Source organism: Macrotis lagotis, chromosome 1 (assembly GCF_037893015.1).
Source record: "Macrotis lagotis isolate mMagLag1 chromosome 1, bilby.v1.9.chrom.fasta, whole genome shotgun sequence".
Lineage (NCBI taxonomy): Eukaryota > Metazoa > Chordata > Mammalia > Peramelemorphia > Peramelidae > Macrotis > Macrotis lagotis.
The window spans coordinates 275,764,207-275,786,473 of NC_133658.1; the positions used below are offsets into that span (position 1 = coordinate 275,764,207).

Below are 22,267 nucleotides of genomic sequence, written 5' to 3' on the forward strand. Positions count from 1 at the left end.
AGATTTTATTATAGAGTAGGTGAGAACTTTTATTGTATTTTTATGGATTTTTCCTTACTTTTTATTGGATAGGCTATTTCAAGGGAATTAAAATAGATCAGGATAAAAGTCAGATAAAAAATAGAAAGATGGATATCTCTCTGGTTGGAAGCAGTTTATTTAGAGACAGAATATTCTCTTCCTAGGAGAAGGCACCTCTGCTTCTCAAATGGAGTTTATAGATACTTTAATAACTAAAATATTTATTGAAGTGAAAATATAATGGAAAAAAAAACCCTAGTCTCTTCCCTAGTTTTTACTTTGAGGGTCTTTTTTGGTACTTTTTTTGCACTTTAAAAATAAACATAGACCTTTTAAGTCACTGGCACTTGACTATGTAGATGAGCTAATATGCAATGCTACCAGTTTCATCTGGGCAATAAATTTTGCAGTCTGTTCTTTATGATGATAGGTCATATTCCTAACCACCAATAAATATTGTAAAGTACTTTCGCTGCAGCTACGCTAACCTAGGGCATCTGTCATTCCCGGGTTGCTGCTATTAGGAATTATTGGACTGTACCACTGGGAGAGAAGACAGAGGGGGATAAGGATGGCAGTTGTACCACACTCTGCCCTTTTGTGTATTTTGCATAAAAGAACCTCTGATCATTCTGCATATTAATTATGAATCTGCACGGGTAAATGCAGCCGCCTTCTGTTGACTTGTTCTCAGAAGACAGGGGCTGAGGCTGTTAGGAGGCCTCGATACTCCCCTCACTCCCAAGTCAGCAGATCCATCTTTTTGATGCTATACTGTAAATTTATTTCACCTCGGAGAGTAAACAGATATATTGCAACCCCAAGGGTTCATGGGTAGTGTATTTACAAAGGCCGCCTCCGCCAGCCCTGTGCCGTTCCCTTTAATGAGAGCGGTCATTAAGTAAATGAGACATCCCCTTTAGCAGGCTTAGGAGTTCACACACTGAGGGGGAGCAGATATTTAATTGAACCCAACAAACAATCTTGCTCGCATGTGACTGGTGTAAGCGAAGTGGCTGCCCTCCAACTCCTCCCCCACCTTCATCCACCCAGCCCCCCATGTAAATTTCATGATTGCTTTCCGTGATGTCATTTTGAAAGGGGAAAGACAATAGCTGTGGGGAAAGGTAAGTCAATATTATGTTCTTTCGCTGACAAAGGCAGATATCTAAGGCTGGAGCTTTCACCTTAGACTGATCAGGAAAAGGGCTTCCGAGAACACAGTTAATTTGTCAGACGAAGGCTTTCTTTGCAGGAAGAGCAGGTCTAGGGGTTGAATCTTTTAATTGCATTGGAGAACTGAGGGATTTGCTTCTTCTTCTTCTTCCTGGGTCTGTGTGGATTTTTTTTCCTCTTCTTTCTCTCTTCCTCTTCTTCCCCCCCCCCCCCCCGAGATTGTAGTGGATATGTTATGCATCTGACAGAAAATACATTTAACAGGGGGGAAAAAGCCTTGTATCCAGCCAAGAAACTTTCTGAATATTTCTGGAAGAACAACAGATATTATGTCTGTGGCCACAGGATTTGGTGGCTTTCTATCTGGAGGAAACCCTACTCCTATGAACAGAAGATTTCTCTGAAGCAAGGGAAAAAACAAGATTCACAGTTTGTCTCCCTGGAATATCTCATATGGTAACTTCCAGTCCAAGGTACTGAACAGTGGTAATCGCAGTAAGCTTTTGATCTCTTGGTTGCCTATTTCTAAAATCCTAACAGAGGTCTTTAAGATATCAATGTTGGGGGTGTTGGGGGTATACAGAACACCTAACGGAACATGGTTCAGGATTTCCTTTCAGCCAGTTTTTCAGAAATGGAGTTATTTATAAGGCTTGCTGTAAACAGATGGGAAAAGATAAGTAGTTTTTTTCTCCTTTAAAAACTGGGTTTTTCTCAAAGTTGAGTTTTCAGCTACTTGACTTCCCCTAGTTTGCTTTTCTCTAGGATGAGAGACTTTGACTCCTTGGATTAAATTTGTTTTCCTTTTTTATGAACAAGGAAAAGGACAAGAAAGTGCATCTTTCACTTTCTGAACAGGAGCTGCTTGTCATTGTGAACCTGTCTGTGTTGATGGCAGAAAGGATATTCTAGTTTTTTCTTTATCACATTTGGGATTTCACTCTGCATATTACAATTACTAATTACCTGGGTTTAACCAAGAAAAGTAAAGTTGGGAATTCAATTTCTGGAGACTAAAAAAAATTCCTAGTGAGTTAAGTTGAAATGTTAGCTGAATGTGGGTTCAGGTTCTAGAGTGGTCAGAATTTGTATCATTGTCATCTTCATCATTATCATCATGATTTTTCTTTTGGAAGAAAAATGTGAATAATTTTACCCTGATGAGAGGAGGGAGGGAGGATGGGATGATGGGATAGAGAGAGAGAGAGAGAGAGAGAGAGAGAGAGAGAGAGAGAGAGAGAGAGAGAAACCTCAGTTACTCTCTGTCATTGTGAGTGGTCTGAGTAAACAAAGGAGCCAATCGCAATGTACTGAAAACAAACCTTGGGAAATGCTTGGGCTGTCTGTGCTTAGCCAAGCGCCCAGCCAGGAGAGTCACCAGGAAATGCCCTTTTGACTTTTCCTTTTTGTAAAATGAAGCAAATCCTTTTTTGTTGTGACTACAACCTTCTTTGGGGGTCTGTGGGCAGAAGTGTTCTGGCTGCTTCTTACTTTCCTCTTGCCTCTGTCTTGTATAGGACAGCCAGTCATTTCTGAGGTGCTCAGTCAGAACTTGTGGCAGCCCACAATGTCAGAGGACACAAAACACACAGACTGGGGCTATGCTCACTCTCCCATCTATTGTTGGCTGAACTCTGTCAGGATCCTCTTTACTCTGAGCTGCCGGCAGAAGCCACTTCAGCCACAGGCTCCTCACAGTCCCCATTCCCTCCCTCATTGGCTCTTCAGCTGCCATTATCAGCTTCTTCCATATGGCCACTTTAATTAATGGCAAACAAAAGAGCAGGAATACAAGGATCTCAGCTTCAGACAATTTGTCTATTCCATGGTTATGGAAAGGAAGGCAGGCAGGATGGAATCTCCTTTGTCCAGTTGTGTTGTGTTTATTGTTCCCTGAGTAGCAGGGATTGTGACTAAGAATACTTTGTTTGGAAAGAAAGAAGATGGCATCAAATAGCTCTTTCTTTCAACCACAACAATTCAACAAACATTTATTAAGCTTAAGACCTTGTGTTCAATGCTGGGGATATGCACATGAAAAATGAGACTGTTCCTGACCTCAAAGAGCTTACAGTCTATTGGAGTAATAAAAATGGCATATATTTGATTAAGTTCAATATGAAGTGGAGTGTGATAAAAACACAATGTAGAGGTTTAGGAAAGTGCTATGAGGAATGTGAAAAGGAGAAGGTCAAGTTCATCTTTGGGTTGGTTGACTAGGCATCTAGGAAGGCTTCATGGAAGAGGTAGCTCCTAAGCTCCACCTTGAAGGGAAGCATTTCATTTGAAAATGTCTGAGTTGGGAAGATTCTCTTTCCAGCCTAGCTGAAAACATGAATAAATATAAGTAAATGGGACAGTGCAGGACCAGAAGGAGGAGAGGGAGGACTAGTCTGTGCAGTTGATAAAATGGTAGAAAGAGGTAGTTTCTTATTAGTCTAGGGCCTACTATGTACTAAGATTTTTCAAATATTCTTTCATTTGATCCTTACAATTCTGGGAGGTAGAAGCTATTATTACCTCCAATTTACAGATGAAGAAACTTAAGAGAAGTTAAGTGATTTGTTCAGGGTCACTGAGCAAATATTTGAGACCAAATTTGAACTTTGGTCCCAATGCTCTATCCAATGTATACCTAGCTACCCTGTTCTTGTTTCAGATCCCATATAGTTAGTTTTAAGTTCTATGATTTTTGAATAGTCATTTCAGTTCTCATCTGACTGCTGTTGCCCCTATTTTTTTTTTGGTGGTTTGGATAATCTTCCTTGAGCTATCCTGCATTTTGTGGAGAGAAAAATATTCAGATCCTTACCTTTTAGAGCCCTGCTAATGGTAGTTTTCACAGCCACCACTATTCTGGAAGGAAGGGGCCAAGTGGGAAATTTAAGCAGACTCACAAAGAGGTATTTCCAGGCTGGAAACCTCAAGTGCTTCTTGATTCTCTTGCTGTGATCTGATTGATTCAAGAGAGCTCCTGTCTTGAATCAGAAGATCTTTTTTCAGTCCCCAAATCACTATTTTTCCTCCTGAGACTTTCTTGACCTCTTTTTTGAGTTAGATATTACATCTGGGGGGGGGGTGACTCTGGCTGGTGTTATGTGAGATTTCCCTTAACTTGGGGAACAAGGGAGCCTGCTTTCCTAGTGAACTAGTTAAGGGTGTCGGGTCAGGGATCCAGAGACACCAGAATTGCAACATGTGCAGAATTTCTGACCAACTAGGCACTGAAACCTCAGACTAAAGCAGCTGTTTTTAGCAACCATCTGACCACCTTTGAATGACCTGCAGGAAATACCTTCAGGGAAGGGAACTGAGCTATAGGATTTGTCCAATCATCAAAAATGTATTTGTAATAATGGGAATATAGAAGTATTTTCACCAACCCTTTCAAGGGAATTTCCACTCCTCAATTGGCAGCAGACACCTGGTAACCTTCCCCACTTAGACCTGGCTCTTTGGTTTTCTTACAGACTTAGATACAACCTCAGTATCCCCAAAACTCACTTTCTTTACTGCTAGGAAGGTAGTCCAGTTGTATACAAGTTATTTTTTCTTCATCCTTCTACCCCTTCTCAGTTCTAGTGACCCTATTCCTCCCTGTTCTGCCTCAGGTTGTACTCTATTTTGTTGAGTATGAGACAAATAATGTTCCCATTAGTTATGTTCCCTAGTTAGGCATTTGCTAGTCCAATAAGGGTAACCAGGAAAATGATGAAACTTACAATCATACCATAAGAGAATTGACATAATTTTTAACAAAAACCTGGGAGGAGAGAAGTGAAAACATGATAGTTACCTTAAAATATTTAAACGGCAGTGATGAACAAGAGTAGTAAGACATTTTCTTTAGCCCTAGAGGATACAAATAGGAGTAATGGGGTGCGAGTGGCTGAAAGGCAGCTTCAATCGCATATTCCTAATAATTAGAACCAACCTTAAGTGGACTGAGTAGCTTTGAGAGATAGAGAGTTCCAGGACTCTGGTACATTTTCAAGTTAGCTACTTGCTTGATGTTATATTGCAAAGGGAATTCCTGAGGTTCCTTCCATTGCTGAGATTTAGAAAAAGAAAAACTCCTATGACGCTGAAGTCAGGAGCTCCGATTCACCTTGGAGCCTCCGCGTGTTTGCCGGGAGCTACAAATTCTCAGTCAAGTTGACATTGACTCGGGCTCTAAGTCCTGACAGCAGGAGCTTTTCGGTCATTCTCCGGTGGCTAGGATCCCCATCCGCTTCCCTTTTCCCCCCTTCCTCCCTCATTCACTCCCCCATCTTATTTTATGCATTCATGGCTGGGCTTTATAGCTTCCCTTAATGAGTTTGTGAAATGCTGATTTACATGGCTAATCACCGAGGTTGGAGCTGGAGGGGTAGAGTGGGGGGACAGACAGGACCAGGTGACTGCTAGCTCCGAGCCGAAGGAAGTCATTATCTTAGCGAGTCAAACAGCTGGTCACTTAGGGCCCCGCTCTTAGGGCAGGAAATGCAGGTGGGGGTTGGGAGTGGGAGCACGGCATGCACGGGGCGGGGGGGATTTTGAGGGGAGTGGAAATAGTGGAAATAGCTCCACGGCTTGGTTCCGAGGCGTGGACTTGAAGGTCTTCTTTGGAAGACGCACTCCACCACTGACTACAGTACTCAGCTCTTAAATGGGCAGGGAGAGAGCAGAAGTTTCTGAGCCAACCACACTACTTTGGGTGGGTGGGTGGGGGTCAGATGAGTAGACCTAGGGCCACAAATCTGGGAAAGAAGAGCAGGTGGAAAGGGCAGAATGAATCCTGATCGAAACAACCACTCTCTGGTTACTTACCGTCGATTCAGCAAGGATAGCTCCCCAGTTTGGGGCGGCGCAGAGATTAGAGCGGCGCGACTCGGAGGGAGAGAAGGGGGCACTGGGTCGATGATCTCTGGCACTTGGGTCTGTGGGCGGGACCCAAGGTCCCGAAGAGGGTCTTTGTACGAGTATAGGGACAGGCGCTCATTGCCCCCCTCTCCCCCTTACCCATTTCTACTTCCCCCCACCCCCAGTGGGAGTACGGCTCCACTTGCTCAATCCGGAGGCTCTGGGTGTATTGGTCCCAGAGAAGGGTCAAGGCAGTAACGGAGTCTTTCCTGCCTTTGACGGAATCGATATCTGCTGAGACTCTGCGGGACGGCCATTTTATCCTGCTTCTCGAAATACTAACCCTCTCTCTGCCGGTTGCTGTCTGTCCCCTGTTCTTTCTCCAAGGATTGTTCTGGGACTTTCTGGACCCATTGTGGTTGTCTCTTTTTCCTCCCGAAGGATGGGTCTTAGATGGGAGGAGGGGAAAGGAGAAGGGATCGCGGTGGAAAAACTCGATTAAAGAAACCTCTCCGTGGAGTTCTAAGAGTTAACGTCGGAAGTGAAAGAAACTGGGGGCTAAGATCTCTCTTCAAGCCTTTGACTAGCAGTGAGACACAGGACAAGTTGCTTGACTTCTTCGAGCCTCAGTTTTCGCCTTTGTAAAATGGGAGGATCTAACAAGATGGTTGTGAGAAAAGTGGTTTGTGAGCCTTTAAGCAGCTTAGAGATGTGAATATTAGTTAACTGAGAACGAGTCATTTTAAAGTTCTTGGTTTGAGTGAATATAATGCAACTTCCTTGCCCTCGCTGCTCCTTTCATTTTCCCAAGTCTTTCTCATTTTCCCCCTTTCCTTTCCCCGCCCTCAGGTGACCAGCTGCTTCCTTGTTCCAGTTGTTGCAGGGATTGTTACCTGAGGGAGGACTCGTATATCCCTATGACTAAACCAGAAATTTGGTCTCTTAAAATGTATTATTAAGGGAAATTATGTAATATACATTTACAGGAAAGATGATGTGTGGGAAATAGCATCATCAGGAGTTAACTCAGTCCTAAAAATGCCTCGTTTCCGAGAAAGACTGAAATCAGTCATTGCTGGGAGGCTTGACTTCATTCTTCTTGCAAATCTTCACCCTTGTTCTCACAGACTTAGGGAAGTCAGCTGGCTCCTAGAGAGGGAGTTGTGGAGACAGTAATGCTGCCAGAGAGGGCTCTGATTCTGGAGATCCAGGAGCTAGTAGACCTAAGGTAGGAGATTGACTTGAGGATCCCTGCACAGGGATCTGACTATGGACTCTTTTTAATTTATGTCTAAGCACGTATATTAATATATCTTTCTCTCTAGAACCTCTAGAATGACCAGGTTTACCTTGAAAATAAAGTGACTGAGATGTGACCATCTGGCACCTAGCTCTCCAAAGGAGTAGAAATTTTGTTTGAATAAATAAAGCACAAACTCTTGTCATTTAAGGCTTTCCATGCCTTAGTCCCCAACTACCTTTGCAATCTTCCACTTCCACTTGCAGTTTTCTACACTGGGAGGTCCTTGAAAGCAGTTTGCCTTTCGTTCTATCCCCAGCTTTTAGTTTAGTGTCTGGGATATAGTCAACATTTAGTAAATGTGTGTTGACTACCTGCTATTGTCCTTCAACATACTCTGGAATTTCCCTTTTTCTTGGCCCATGATCTAGTAGAATGTAAGTTTCTTGAGGGAAGGGACTGATTTTCATTTTACCTTATCTTCTCAGTGCCAAACAATATGCTGACAATAGTAGAAACCTAAGAAAGGGATGTTGAGTTGTTTTCAATTTTTGGAATGCTTTTCTCTCCCCACCCATCCAACCCCCTTAATCCAGTCCAAAAAATCTTTCCTATCCTTCAATGCTCCAATCAAATGCCATCTACCTCATTAATTCTCTCTCTTCTACTTCCTCTTCCCCTAGTGAGAAAGCAAGAAAAACAAAACCTGTTAGAAATGTGTATAGTCAAACTAAATAAATCCCCTCATTTGTCATGTTAATTATGCTATGTGCATCTCTTAAATTACTTTTGGTTTTTTATTTGACTTTAGAGATATTTTGGGTACTTCACTTGTCCATTTTGGATCCTTCACATACTTTCTGCCCACAGTTCTTCAATGACTAGTAGTTTAGGTTAGGTTAGGTTGTTTAGGTTAATAGAATGTGGATCTGCCACAACCAAAGAAATCAATCTTTCCAAAATAACATGAATATTCTATTGGAACCAACATTTGATAGTCACCAATTATGTGGAAAGCACTGTGCTGACCACTGGACCCACAAATAAAGAATGGAAACAGTCCCTTTTCCTTGAATTAGAAAAAATGATGGACTTGGATTCAAAGGACTGGTTCAGTTCCTTGCTTCCTTACTTAGCTACTTAATTGTAGGAACTTCAACAAACCACTTAATGTCTCATTTTCCTGGATTGGATGATCTCTGTGGTTCCTTCAAGTTCTAAATATATGATCTAGTTGAGTTAAATGAGAGTATGGTACTGCTGAATATGGGTAACAAGCATTTATTGAATACCAACTATATGCTAGGCACTATGCTAAGCACTTTATAAATGTTATCTCCTTAGGTCCTCACAACAATGCTGGAAGGTAAATGAAATTATCATTCCCATTTAACTGTTGAAGGAACTGAGGCAAAGAGAGGTAAAATGACTTTCTTGGGGTCATCCAACTAGTAAGTGTCTGAGGACTAGATGTTTTAATTCAAGACTTTTTGATTCCAAGTCCAGAGCAATGCACTGCCTAACTACCTAGGACAGGAGTTGGTAATATTTTATTTGACTAAGAAATCTTTTCAGGTTTGGAGCTGATCTTGGGAGTTAAAAGCATAGCTTAGGAAAAGTATTTTTAATGTTTCTTTAGCATCTGAGCATATATTCCTTCTTAACAAAAAGTTGAAATTCCCAATATCAATTTTTAATATCTTACAATAAAAATGTTGGGAAAAGCATTTTCACCTAAATTAAAATGCCTTTGATCTTAGACTTCCCTTGAACACTGTGCTTCATAGAGAATAGATTAATAAACACTTTCAAGTGGAAAATCCTATTTGAAAAGGTCTTTATTTTTATCTCCAGCAGCTTTAGAGATAACCCAGGTACCTATTTCACACTGCTGTCCCCTTTTTCTCTTATTTTATTTAATTTTCAGAAGGATTGGTAAGTATAGGGTCTTCACTTGCTATTGTATCCATAACCTTCCATTTTACGTCTAAGTTGGCACAGGAAGAAGAAACAATATTATTTTAATCAGATGAGCCAAAAGAAAAAATCTTCCCCAAGCAAGGTATCCTAGTACATTTGTCACCTAGTACATTAAAGATTAGTGCAGCTCTTTAAAAATGTTGAAGACTTTCTAAAACAAAATCTTAGACATTTGTGACCTGGATTATTCTTACCAGCACCAGAACATCTATGAGAGATGAGGTTATGGCAATTTAGGCTACTGAGCCTGAACCTATTTGTAACTTTCACATTCCTTTTTGTCTGTATGTAACATTCTTTTTATAAAAAAAATTAAAATTCAATTTTAACTCAAATTTTAAAATTCAAATTATTTTAAATTTCAAATTTTCTCTCTTCTACTTCCTCTTCCCCCACTGAGAAAGCAAGAAAAACAAAACCTGTTAGAAATATGTATAGTCAAACAAAATAAATCCCCTCATTCGCCATGTCAGGAAAAGAAGAGAAGAAAAAAGAAAATGTATTGAGTCCATCATCTCTATCTGGAGATGAGTAGCATGCTTTATCATAAAACTTCTGGAATTACAATTTGCTTCATTGGATTGATCAGGGTTTCTAAGTCTTTCGAAATTGTGGAACTTTTACATAACTTTTCCCTTCCATTGAAAAGTGTCAAGTGAACTATTAATGTATGCATGGTTATACAGTAAAGTGAATCCATACATATATAATCTAGTAAAGAGTAGGTTGAGGTAGCTAGGTAATAACAGTGAATAGAGCACAGGTCTGGAGTCACTAAGACCTGAGTTCAAATTTTGCCTCAGATACTTTCTAGCTATGTGATCTTGAGTAAATCACTTAACCTCATTTGCCTTAGTTTCCTCTTTAAATGAACTGGAGAAGGAAACGACAAACTTTTCCTGCATCTTTGCCAAGAAAACTCAAAACTGGAAACACAGAGTTGAACAAAACTAAAACAACAAAACTCATGTTCTATTAAAAATGGTTATCTGAATTGGGTCTATTTTATAAGTGGGTTGAACATATTGCTTAAAACCCAAAGAAAAAGTCACTTGAGGGTAAGAGTGGTATAAAATCAAGAAGCATTTTTAAAAGTACTTATGTGTCAGACTACTAAGTGCTGAAGCAATAGGTAAAGTCCCAAAAGTCTGTTAAGTTGGAAGGGGTGATAGTGTGATGTAAGGGAAAGAATTTTGATTCTGGAGTTAAAGGACTTAAATTCAAATCTCTCTTCAGAACGTTCCTTTTGTGTGTGACCTTGGGCAAGTCACATAATTTCCATTAGCTTCTGTTTCTTTATCTATAAAATGAAGAGCTTAGACTAGATGGCCTCAGAGTCCCCTTCCAATTCTCTATTATCCTATGATTTCTCCATAGTACTAAATATTATCTAGCTGTTGCAGGGAGCTCAGTTTCCTTTTTATCTGGCTGGGTAAAATGGTAAGGAAAGCTTGTCCACTTTCAAGTCCTGATGAGAAGAGTCAGCAGGGAGAGGCAGGCCATATGGTACCAGCAGGCTGATGAATACCAGCCTCAGAACCTTTCTTAACCAATGTTGCAAAACTGGCATGCCCATACTTCATGCCTGGCTACCCAACTTGGATAGTCTTAAATATTAGTGGGAGTGGGGAGGGGGTTCCCAGCATAAGTAATCTCTAACCTTTCTTCTTCCCTTACTTTGTTACCTAAGAAATGAATGGGAATTGATGTTCAGGTGTGTGGTGCTGCCAGAGGAACAGTATTGCTGCTTCAGCTTCTTTGAAATTCCAATTAAATTGAGCTATGGGGGAGGGCTGTCTCTGCCCTCTTTCTCCTAATCATAGTCACCCATCAGACAATTTAGTTGCTTTCACCAAATGAAAATTTGGTTTTGTTTCCTATAGTCCTTTCTTCTAACTTAGAAGTCGATCATGTTTAGTTGAAATGAATTTCAGACCTCTTTAGAGAGTAATTATGTTGCCTAGAATTTATAGGGCACCAGGATGGGTTTCCAGACATGGTCTCTATGACCAAGCCACATGCTGGTCCAATTGTTGTTGCCCATGGTGGGATCTCCAACTAACATTTTGACTTTAAAGGACTCCCATACAGGTTTACCCCTTCTGTGATTTCTATGTGAAGTTTGCTGAGTTGTCTTGTCAAAACACTTATGTTTTAACACCTACAAGGTCTATTTAAGTCCTGGAAAGAAAATTGAGTCCTAGCAGCAGCATTCTCTCCACCTGCCTTCAGTGGCCTAAAACAGATGGTGCTGCCTATTTTCAGCCCAAGTGATACCTCACCTGACCTAGGGCCTCTGCCTGTTAAATAAATAAAGGTTGTTCAATAGGCTTGGAATCTTGATCTTGCAGGAATTTTCACAAGCTTTTGGTAACCCAGATATGGAAATAAAAACCAAGAAAGTTCCCAGTCAAAGCCCACTTTGATAAAAATAGAAAAAAATATTTATTTATATATCCTAAGGGCCTAGGCCAGGTGATCTTAACTTAAAAAGCCAATTCACAGACTCCAATGAAGAACTCCATAGGCTTGAATCTTTTTTTATGATTCATATAGATTGTGTGGTCTTTTTGATAATGATGGCAAATCATTTGACATTTCTCAGCTCCAGTTTTTCACTTATTTTTACAAAGTTAAACAGAGAAATTAATGTAAATTCCCCAGTCTTGTTCTTTGTTGATCTTTTCTACAAATCAGTTGGAAAGAGCTTTGGTTCTATAGATGAAAGATCTACTTGGGTTTAAATTCTACCTGTGACACATCTGTATGACTTTGGGAAAGAACTTAACTATCCATGCCCTTCATTTTCATATTTAAATTGAGGGACTTGGAATAGATACCTTCTGAGGTTCTTCCAGCTCTCTATCTATGGTCCAGTGGTTACTTTCTTTATAATCATGATTCTTTATAATCAGATTTAATATTTTTCAGTTCCCAAACCCAAGTCATTTCAGTCTTTCCAAAATATCTGCAATGTCCTTTAGCTCCACTTGTCATCAAATCCCCTGTCTAGACATCACAAAATCAAATCATTCCTGTCACCCTTGTGGACACATTGAACATGCAAGTGCAGATTTTGAAGGAAGTTTTTAAAAAAACTATTCTTAATTCATTTTTGTCCTCGAGAAGAAATGTGGTCCAAAAAGTAGTAGAGAATTGAAAGTCAGGACACACAGTCTGCATCCAGCTCTCGGAGGTGACTTGCTCTTCTGGCAAGGTCTGTGAGGGCAGGATTGTGCAGGGGTCTCACTGGGCCTCCAGATTTGTCAGTGGTACAACTTTGGCTCCTATAATTAACTGCATATGCAAGACAAAATTGCCTGCTCAATTACTAAGTTGCACCTGCTAATTGAGTGGTTAGTTGGTTAATCATCCAATTTGCACATGGAATTTTGCAATTGCTCACACACTCTTCATTTACCAAAATAGCCTTTGGGTCAAAATGGGGACTATAAATTAGTGAGGAACCTATTGCAATTACACTCATTCTTTCTTTGGGCTTGAGTCTCCTCATCTGGAAAATGGGAATGAAAGCACCCATCTGGTTTTCCCACATGAGAGATTTGAAAAATAGAATAGTATTATCTGTTACAAACAAAGACTTGCTGTAGTGAAAAGGGTCAAAGTCACACATGATGAATAGACCTAGTAATAAGTGAAAATATGTGCAAGCTTACTAAAGAAACCTATGATCTTGGTGCTTTTCTGGGAGAAATGTGTTTCTTTCCAACTGTGAAGGTCTGGTCTTTTTGTCATGTTAAATGCTGAATTGGTTTTAATGATTGAGTATTCCAAATCTAAAATGGGTTCAGAAATCATGAACTGGAGAAAGAAATGGCCTAGATGACGGGTTGAGAAAAATTTTAGTTGTATTCGATTTGAAAATGAAGAATAAGAGAGTTCTTGCCTTCAAAAAGCTTATACTCTCCTGGAGGGAAATGACATATACATAAATAGATCATGGGAGGCAGGGCAAGGTTGGGGCAGAAATCTTAGAGAAAGTATTCTAAGAAATTGTGAGAAGAGAGAGAATATTCAGAGATAGAGGATTCTTATGAGCTTGTTTTTAAGATGCCTCCTAATATCCTTTTATTCAAGGGAAAGAAATCAGAATTGAATAAGGATTTGATCAGTGTCAGTATGTGCAATTCAAGCCAACAACTGTTAAGTCCACAAACATTAATTAAACATCTACTATGTGCTGAGAACTGTGCTAACCCATGATGATAAAAAGAAAGGGAAAAAAAACAGTACCTGCCTTCAAGGAGCTTACACTCAATTGGGGGAGACAGTGTGCATACAACAATATACAAATAAGATATATATAGGATAAACTGTGGATAATCTCAGAGGGAAGGCACTAGGATTAAGAAAGACTAGGAAAGGTTTTGGAGTTTTTTTTAACAGTTGGGATTGTAGCTGGAACTTTGAGAGAACCTTGGAAGTGAGGAAGGAGAAAGTTTCTGATATGAGGTACAGTCAGTGAAAATACCAAGGATCTGAGATAGTTTCCTTGTGCAAAGAAGAGCAAAGAGTTTGGGGTTATCACTTCTAAATCTGGTGGTCATGGGGAATGGGGAGTGACTGGAGTGGTTTGTAATAAAACAGAAATAGTGAGAAGGAGCCAGGTTACGAAGGGCTTTAAAATTGGATGTTTTATTTGTTCTCTTTTTTATTTTTTAAAAACAGATCATTAACAATGCCTTTTGTATTTGTTTCATCCATTTCTAGAAATCCCTACTTCCTGACTGAATTCTCCCCTGTAGCAAAGAAAAAGAGCAAGCAAAAACACTTTGCCTGCTTCTGACAAAGTATTCAACATTCTGTCCTAGTGGTTCCCCGCCCCTCTGCCATATAAAGAGAGGAATTTTTCATTGTCTGTTTTCTGGGATTATTATTTCATCCTCTTCCTTTAAAAAAAAAGGAGACAAGTTTTATTTTTCTTAGCCTGAATTTTCTGATCATTGCTTTCATACAACTTCTTATTGTCTGAGTATATGAAGCTTCAAACTCACACTTGGGGGTGGGGGAGACAGTGGGCAAGGGCCTGGTTTGCCTCTGTAATTTCATTCCACTGTCGAACAGAGGTCAGCTACAGGGAGCTCTGAAAACAAACTGAGCTGCATTTTAAAATGACAGGCTAAGTAGCTAGCTTTCCTCCTTGTCAAGGAAAGGCTTCTCTGCTGTTTTCTCCTTTCCTTTAGCAGTTTTATTCTCTGTTTATATAAAGTGGCTTCATTAAAAATGGAACCTGGAGCTTGTTAGAAAATTATTCATTAGAAGACTGAGAAAGGCTTTGGTATGTTAGAAAGTCAGAATTTTTTTTTTTTAGGTTTTTGCAAGGCAAATGGGGTTAAGTGGCTTGTCCAAGGCCACACAGCTAGGTAATTATTAAGTGTCTGAGTTCGGATTTGAACCCAGGTACTCCTGACTCCAAGACCGGTGCTTTATCCACTACGCCACCTAGCCACCCCAAAAAGTCAGAATTCTAAATGAAATAATAGCATCAAAGGAAAAAGACTTTGCATTAAATTACATTTAAAATATCCATAAAGGTTTAGCATCAAAAGACCCAGGTTCTAATCCTGCCTCAGCTATTTATACAAGTTGTAAACAGGCAAGTTGTTTAACTGCTCCAAGCCTTAGTTTCCTCAACTGAAAAACAAGATGGGTGAACAAAGTGTCCATTCAAATAGAAATTCTATGATTTTTCCTTTGTAGTGTTGCTGAGATGCTTCCAATTCACAGTCTGTAACTGGTAGCTAGAGAAAACTATCATCATGCTGGCTATAGGAGATCTTCCTTATATTGTCCATCTACACAGGACTCTAACCTTTTTTGTTCTATGGACACCTCTGTCAGTCTCTGATGAAGCCTAAGGATCCCTTCTTAGAATAAATACATAAAATAAAATGTATAAGATTTCACAGGATACTAATTATATTAAAACATAATTATCAGAATATATAATATATATACACATATATATGTTTGTGTGTGTGTGTGTGTGTGTTTTAAACCAAATTGGGTGATCTAGCATTTCCAAGCTAGTTACCATCATTTATTTACTAGATTAGTAGTGAATACAGTTTGTATATTTAATATACAGTCAGCCTCCTGGAATCCCAGGTCTCCTCAAACATCCTGCCACTCCCTCATGCTATGCCACCTGAATAGCATATAGGTATTTTAAGAAGCTTTCTTTTCAGTGCCTGATATTTTTCTTTAAAGCTAGTTGGTGGGGCAGCTGGGTGGAGCAGTGGATAGAACACTGGCCCTGGAGTCAGGAGGACCTGAGTTCAAATCCAACCTCAGACACTTAAATGACCTAGTTGTGTGACCTTGGGCAAGTTACTTAACCCCAATGACTTGCAAAAACTAAGAAAATATAAAGCCAGTCTCCAAGAAGGAAATTGGCAATATTTTTCATTTTATTCTATTTTCTCACTTCTCTCCTTTATTTCTTAAAGCTGTTATCTGAATTCAGTAGCAATGCTCTTAGCTGGTCTAGGAGCATGCTGATTGGTCATTTGGCATTCTGAAGAAGGTGTAAATATTCATCTCTATAGTAGCTGTGTAACAATACCTGGGGACAATTAAAATGATTTACTGGGGTGGGGCGGAGATGATGGGGTTAGTATGCTTGTTGTCAGGGTCACAATGAGTCCATGGTAAAAGAGATTGGGGATGGGATTTGGGGAAATAGGATGTTTGTCCAAACATTATTAATTCCTTTATAGGATCAGTGTTGACTAGGGCTGAGTTGAAGTAGTCCTGGAGGAGGGAGGATGATCTCACCTCCTAAAATGTCTCAGTGTTAAAATCTGTTTGTCTCTGGGGGTGGTGGTATCATTCTTCTCTCCTTTCAAAATAGGAGGACAGTTGAGGTTTCTTGGGATGTCATGGAGACAAGTTTATTAGCCTGGAACATCCTGGTAGGGCCTGGAACTTGTGACAGCTATACTGACAACCAGTGTATTTGCTCTAGTAGTCCTGTGGGCATGACCTCTTCGGACCACTGAGGTGCAAAATGAAATGGTACTCTTCTTTTCCTCTTAAAATGAGAATGGCTTTCATCAACTAAAAGAGGTAGTTCTCTTTTCCTGCATGGCCTTGGAGGAGGGCTGCTCTAGCAAAACCTCCTGGGAATTCATTTTAGTAATTTTCTTTTCTTCCATTTGGGTAACTGAAGGCTGGGGTAGGGATCGAAAGAAGGGCAGATCTGGATAGTTGTTACAACTGTTATCTAAAGGTGTCTAAAGGACAGAAAAAGGAAGTGGTTACTTTTCATCCTCTATGCAGGGGTTCTTAATGTATGTTATGGACCTCTTTGGCAGTTTGGTGAACTTAAAGACCCCTTCTCAGAGCAATCTTTCTAAAAGCATAAGATTACAAAGGAAATGAATTATGTTGAAATACAATTATCAAAAAATTTAACTTTATGGATTTTAGGATTGAGAATCTCTGTTCTATGTGGAGGGGAAATGAAGTTAAGGCTTTACTTTAATGAGATCTACGAAGTTGAGGGAACACATTCTCTGAGAGAGGATTTTCTTAGCATAATAGAATTGCACAGCCCACCAGTAAGACTGGAATTTGTAAGGAAAAGAAAGCTGCCATACCCCTCAGAGGATCCATTTGGATGGTAGCTGAGACACAGATGACATCCAGCACAAATGTTATATGATGTTGCTTTTAAATTTCTATTTTGTTTTCTTGTTTTCTTTTGGCTAGGATGTACTTGAACCTGGATTCTGTCCCCTCTAATAATCATTCCCTTCTCTTTCCTGCATTTTCCTTCTCTTATTCCTTTGACTCCTTTCTCTCTGCCTACAACCATGTCTAGCTCTCTATGTCTCCAATAAGCCTTTCTCCTAACCTGCTATTCACTTAATCTTCCATTCTCTTAATCTTTTCAATATTAAACTTTTCCTCTACACCTTGCAATGTGGTTTCTATCCCATGTCTTAAAAAAAATGCTGTCTCTCTTTCTCTCTCTCTCTCTCTCTCTCAGGTCTCCAGTGACTTCTTTAACTGTTAAATATAATTACCTTTTTCATTCCTCATACTGAATCTTTGCAGCTTGAAAATGTATTTTTATTATTAACTTAATAATCAACAAAAATAAGTACTGAACCATATAAAACAAGAGGCAAAATCTTGCCCTCAAGCCTTAGCTTTTAACTACTAGTTAACCTGACTTAAAATCTAGAATTCTCCTTGACTCTTCCCATTCTTGTCTCTTTCCCTCCCTCCCTCCTTCCTTCTCCTCCTTCCTTTTCTCCCTCCCTCCCCCCCTCCATATCCAATCTGTTGCCAAGTTCTATAGATCTCATACCCTCAACATTTCTCAAATCTATCCAGACTTTCTGCTCATGCTACTGCCATGATTTTTATTGCTGACTAATTAATGCTTCTGATCACAGTTTTCCCTAATTCCTAGCTATCCTTTCTGATGTTTAGAGCAATTTTCCTAATGCAAGGTCTGACCATGGTACTTCTTGGTTTAAGAATATTCATTTAGAATTTATAATCTTGGCCTTCAGAAACAATATCCACTCTCTAATTCTAACTTAAATTTTCAGTCTTATTTCAATATATTCTTCCTACTTTCTCTATGATTTTGTTCACTCTCTCTCCCTTGTCAGATGTAGATTTCCCCTTATGTAATCTTATGCTTTAATATCTGCCTATTAAAATCTTTACTTTTCTTGAAGGTTGAACTCAGGTACCACATTCTTCATAAAAATTTCTGTGATCTCTCTCCAGGTAGAAGGCAATCATTTAATCCATAAACATTTATTAAATGCCTGCTCTATTTCAGACTTTCTATCAAGTATGAGAGATACAAAGACTCTCTCCCCCACCCCCACCCTCACTAATGAAATGAATAATCCATATTCTTAAGGAGTTTATATTCTATTGGGATAGACAGCATGTACCTATGTAAGTTTATATGGAATAAATGCAAAGAAATGGTTTTGAGTATGTTGAGTTCAGGGGACAGCTAGTAGACCCATTTAGTTGAACTATAGACTTTGTGATAGGGAATAATATATGCCCAGAAAGATAGGGGCAATCTAGATTACATGACAGACTGAAAATTGTATATTTTATCCTAAAGGCAATAGGGAGCCCTGAAGACTTCTGAGTAAAAGAGTGAAATGGTGTGCTAGGAATATCAATTTGGTATCTATGCAGAGGATGATTTGGAAAAGTTTGGTTTCATTGCAAGTATTTTTATAAATTTATTTTGGTTTTCTTACTGCTATGTATATTTTCACAGCCAAAATAGCTCAAATTCTTTAAGAGTCACATATGTACATTTTAAATGAAAAACAGGGCCTAGATACTCTCACTAAGATGGACTATCTAGGAAAGATGTTGAATTTCCTTTGAACCCTGTGAATTGAATTTTTTTGTTACATTTATGCCTAGATATTTTGGGGAAAGACCATTGAAAAATAATTTTTTCCCATTTCACATACTTTGGCATCTAAGGGAAATGTGCTTCATTTCTACTCTTTTTTGCCTTTCCTTTCTTCTGAATTTACCTTACAGCAAATTCTACCCATTCTTTCAGCCTGAATCTGGGGAGCCATTATCACTTCTCCAAGATTGCCTTGTATCTGATATGAGTCTTCATGTGCACATTTTCTACTCTCTCTATCCTGCTTATCTTTGCCATGTTTCCCTACCTCAACCTGTGCTGCCTCAGGTATCATCATCAGTGCTCCCTCTCTGTCCCTCTCCCCAAGTTTTCTTTCCCCAACTGTGCCTTCTCTTCTCTTGGAAATGAAGAATTGAAAGAAATTTCAAAGGCTATTCAATCCTTCTCTTACTCAAAATATGAATCCTTTCATCCTAAATCCTCCACAAGTGGGCACAGAAATTGCTTTAGGACCTTAGCCTTAGTTGTGGTCAAATTTTTTTGGTACAAATCCCGCCCCCCCCCAACTAACAAATGCTATTGACAACTTTTCCAACAACCTCCACTTAAAGAACTCTGCTGATGGGGAGCTCACAGACTGGTAAATGTTAGTATGTTGTAAAGAGATTTCTCTTCAAATACCAGTTTGGACCAGATGATATCTGAGGGCTTTTAAGTTCTGAGGTTCTGTGATTCTATTAAATTTTTGTTAAATTATGAAAAAATGTGCTCCTCTGCAACTTCTACCCAGATCCTAGTTTTGCCCTTTGGGGACAAGCAGAAAAAAAAAATATCAGTTCTCTTCCACGTGACAATAATTCAAAAATTTGAAGACAATTCTCATGTCCTTCTATCCCAATCTCCAATTCTACCCTTCAGAAAATTGATTGTATTTCCCATAACCCCACTAAATCATTGATTCCACCCTTCTCCCTACCAAATCTTTTCTTCTCCAGGCTGAAAATACCTAGCTCTTTAAACTAATTTCTAAATGGTATTATTTCCAGTCCCTTCACTATTTTGCTCATCTTTTGAACAAAAACACATACAAAGAATTAAAGACCATTCAGATAGCCTTCACAAGGGAAATGACCAGGGCAGGACATATATGTTCTATCACTTTCCTTGCTATGACATGATGTTTCTATTAATTCTTAATTTAATATACTTTAAAGCTATTTTAATCACACTATTGATTCCTGTTGAACTTTTAGATCACTAAAAACTTGGGTATTTTTTTCATATGACCTACTTTACATTCACATTTCCCTTATCTCATATCTATGCAACTAGTTTTGTAAACCCAAGTTAAAGACTTTACATTCATTCCTATTAAATTTCCTCTTATTGATTTTAAATTACTCTTCTAACCTGCTATGAAAATTCTGGATTTTATTTTGGTTATCCAGTATGTTATCTCTACCTTTCAGCTTTATATCACTAAACAATTAGAAAAGCATATCACCTATACCTTCATCTAAGTCATTGATAATAATGAATATAATAAGGAAAAGAATACGGTATTTTGGCTCACACTAGATCTCTCTTCAGGTTGGCATTGTATGTTCAATAGGATATAGCATTTTGGCACATGAAGAAACTTTAAAAATCCTCCATCCAAATCTCTGATTCTACTTTTTTCTTTAATTATCCAACTCACATTTCGCTATCTTGCTTACAAGGATGTCATGAGAGACTTTGTCAAAGGCTTTACTAAAATTCTATTATATTATCTTCAAGTCTGCTTCAACTGTCTCTATCTGGAGTCTCTAAGTTCTATCTGCTCTGTTTGACCTGGAGAGCTATATAGGGTAGTAGAGCATTTATCTAAGACTCAATTGGCTAGCATACTCAGAGATAAATGAGTAGAGTCCTTTTCAGAATCAAAAAGTCACATTACTCTGCTATGATATGCTACCTCTTCTTTGAAATCTAACAAAACATACTTCTAATGCTAGCCTCTGTATGCTGAATAAAATATATTTTTACAAATTTGTCAATACAGTCTATATTTCTCAAATCTCACCTATTGCGTGATATGTTAAAACTTTAATACACTGTGGCATGTTTTATACACACAAGTGGTAGAGTTCTGCAAAAATTATGGAGTCAAGGGGCGGCTAAGTGGTGCAGTGGATAGAGCACTGGCCTTGGAGTCAGGAGTACCTGAGTTCAAATCCGGCATCAGACACTTAATAATTACCTAGCCGTGTGGCCTTGGGCAAGCCACTTAACCCCATTGCCTTGAAAAAAAAATCTAAAAAAAAATTATGGAGTCATAATTTTCCCCAATGTGACATTGAAATACTAAGTCCAAGGCCCTTCCATTCTCCCAGGGTGATTTACCCCAGTAACCCCTGTGGTGGTCTTAGGTCTGGCATACAGCATCTTCTGTGAAATCTATCCTTCCCCAGCAGGGTGAATTCTCCTGCTACCACTGATGGCACACACTGATTCTGAAGAGCCTTGTGATTTGGTACAGAAAGTAATTATCACTGTGGTGTGGTTTAGCAGTTGTTTCTGCAGTGCTGGTTAAAAGAAATAATAATAATAATATAAAAAAAAGACACAGTCAGAGTAACTGCTTGAAACATGCTATTTGCATTTTTAAGGAAATACTTCTTTGAGACAGCCTGGGTGAAAGGTCAGTATTTGCATATAAATGGAAAAGAAAGTGTCTGATGCTGGAAGTTACATCTATATTATTTTCTCAGCTGCTGTTTGAGAGATTAAGGGACATGCCTTGCATTTGGCTTTTATTGAATAGAGAAAGTACCAGTGATGCTGAATTAGAAGCAAAATAATGGGCAAAATGTGCAGAGCTTTTAAAATTACCAACTCCCCTTCTCTCTCTCTCTCTCTCTCTCTCTCTCTCTCTCTCTCTCTCTCTCTCTCTCTCTCTCTCTCTCTCTCTCTCTCCCTTCCTCCTTCCCTCCTCCTTTCTTTTTCTCTTCTGTCTCCTTTTTTTTTGCTCTCCCCCTTCTCTTTCTCTTGCCCCACTTGTCTCTGTTTATCTCTATCTCTGTGTTTCTGTCTCTCATTTTCACCTAAACTCAGACAAAAACAGATTTCTCTTTGCTTCACTCAGCAAGTCTTCATTTTGCTTTCTTTGGGTTTCAACTGAAAAAAAAATTCACCAGAAAGAAAAAACATCATTTATCTTCCATTTTTCTCTGGTCTTATTTGTCTTCCTTTTCAGGAGTCATTCAAATCCTGGGAAGGAAAACCCATTTCTCCAACCTTAGATTCAACCGACTAAGGAGCAGAAATCCCCTGATGCTAAATGCCTTCTCTGTGGGGTGTAGAGCTTTTAAAGAAGAAAAATCACCATATTTGAGAAAATGACATATATAAATAGTGCTACCATATGTGGGTGGCATGTGTTTTGCTCTTGAGGAACATGTGAATGAGTATCAGGCATTAGCAAAGAGGCCATTTTTAACCTTTTACAACCACTGATATTTTGCTCCTACTAGAGAGAAAATGACCCTTCTGAATATGCTGATATCTGTGTTACCTAAGAAGGATGCATCACCAGAAATGAAGCAGAACATTCTAATGAGTTCAAATCAACCTCA

At 39.0% G+C, this 22,267-nt stretch overlaps 1 protein-coding gene across 1 annotated transcript in view; it reads left to right on the forward strand.

The window, feature by feature from the left end:
- The first annotated feature begins 1,432 nt into the window (after window positions 1-1,432).
- MYT1 (myelin transcription factor 1) overlaps window positions 1,433-22,267 on the forward strand; it is a 191,303-nt gene continuing 170,468 nt past the window's right edge. The window contains 2 exon segments of the mRNA XM_074210533.1: window positions 1,433-1,606; window positions 1,608-1,692. Coding sequence (XP_074066634.1) covers window positions 1,433-1,606; window positions 1,608-1,692 — 259 coding nt within the window.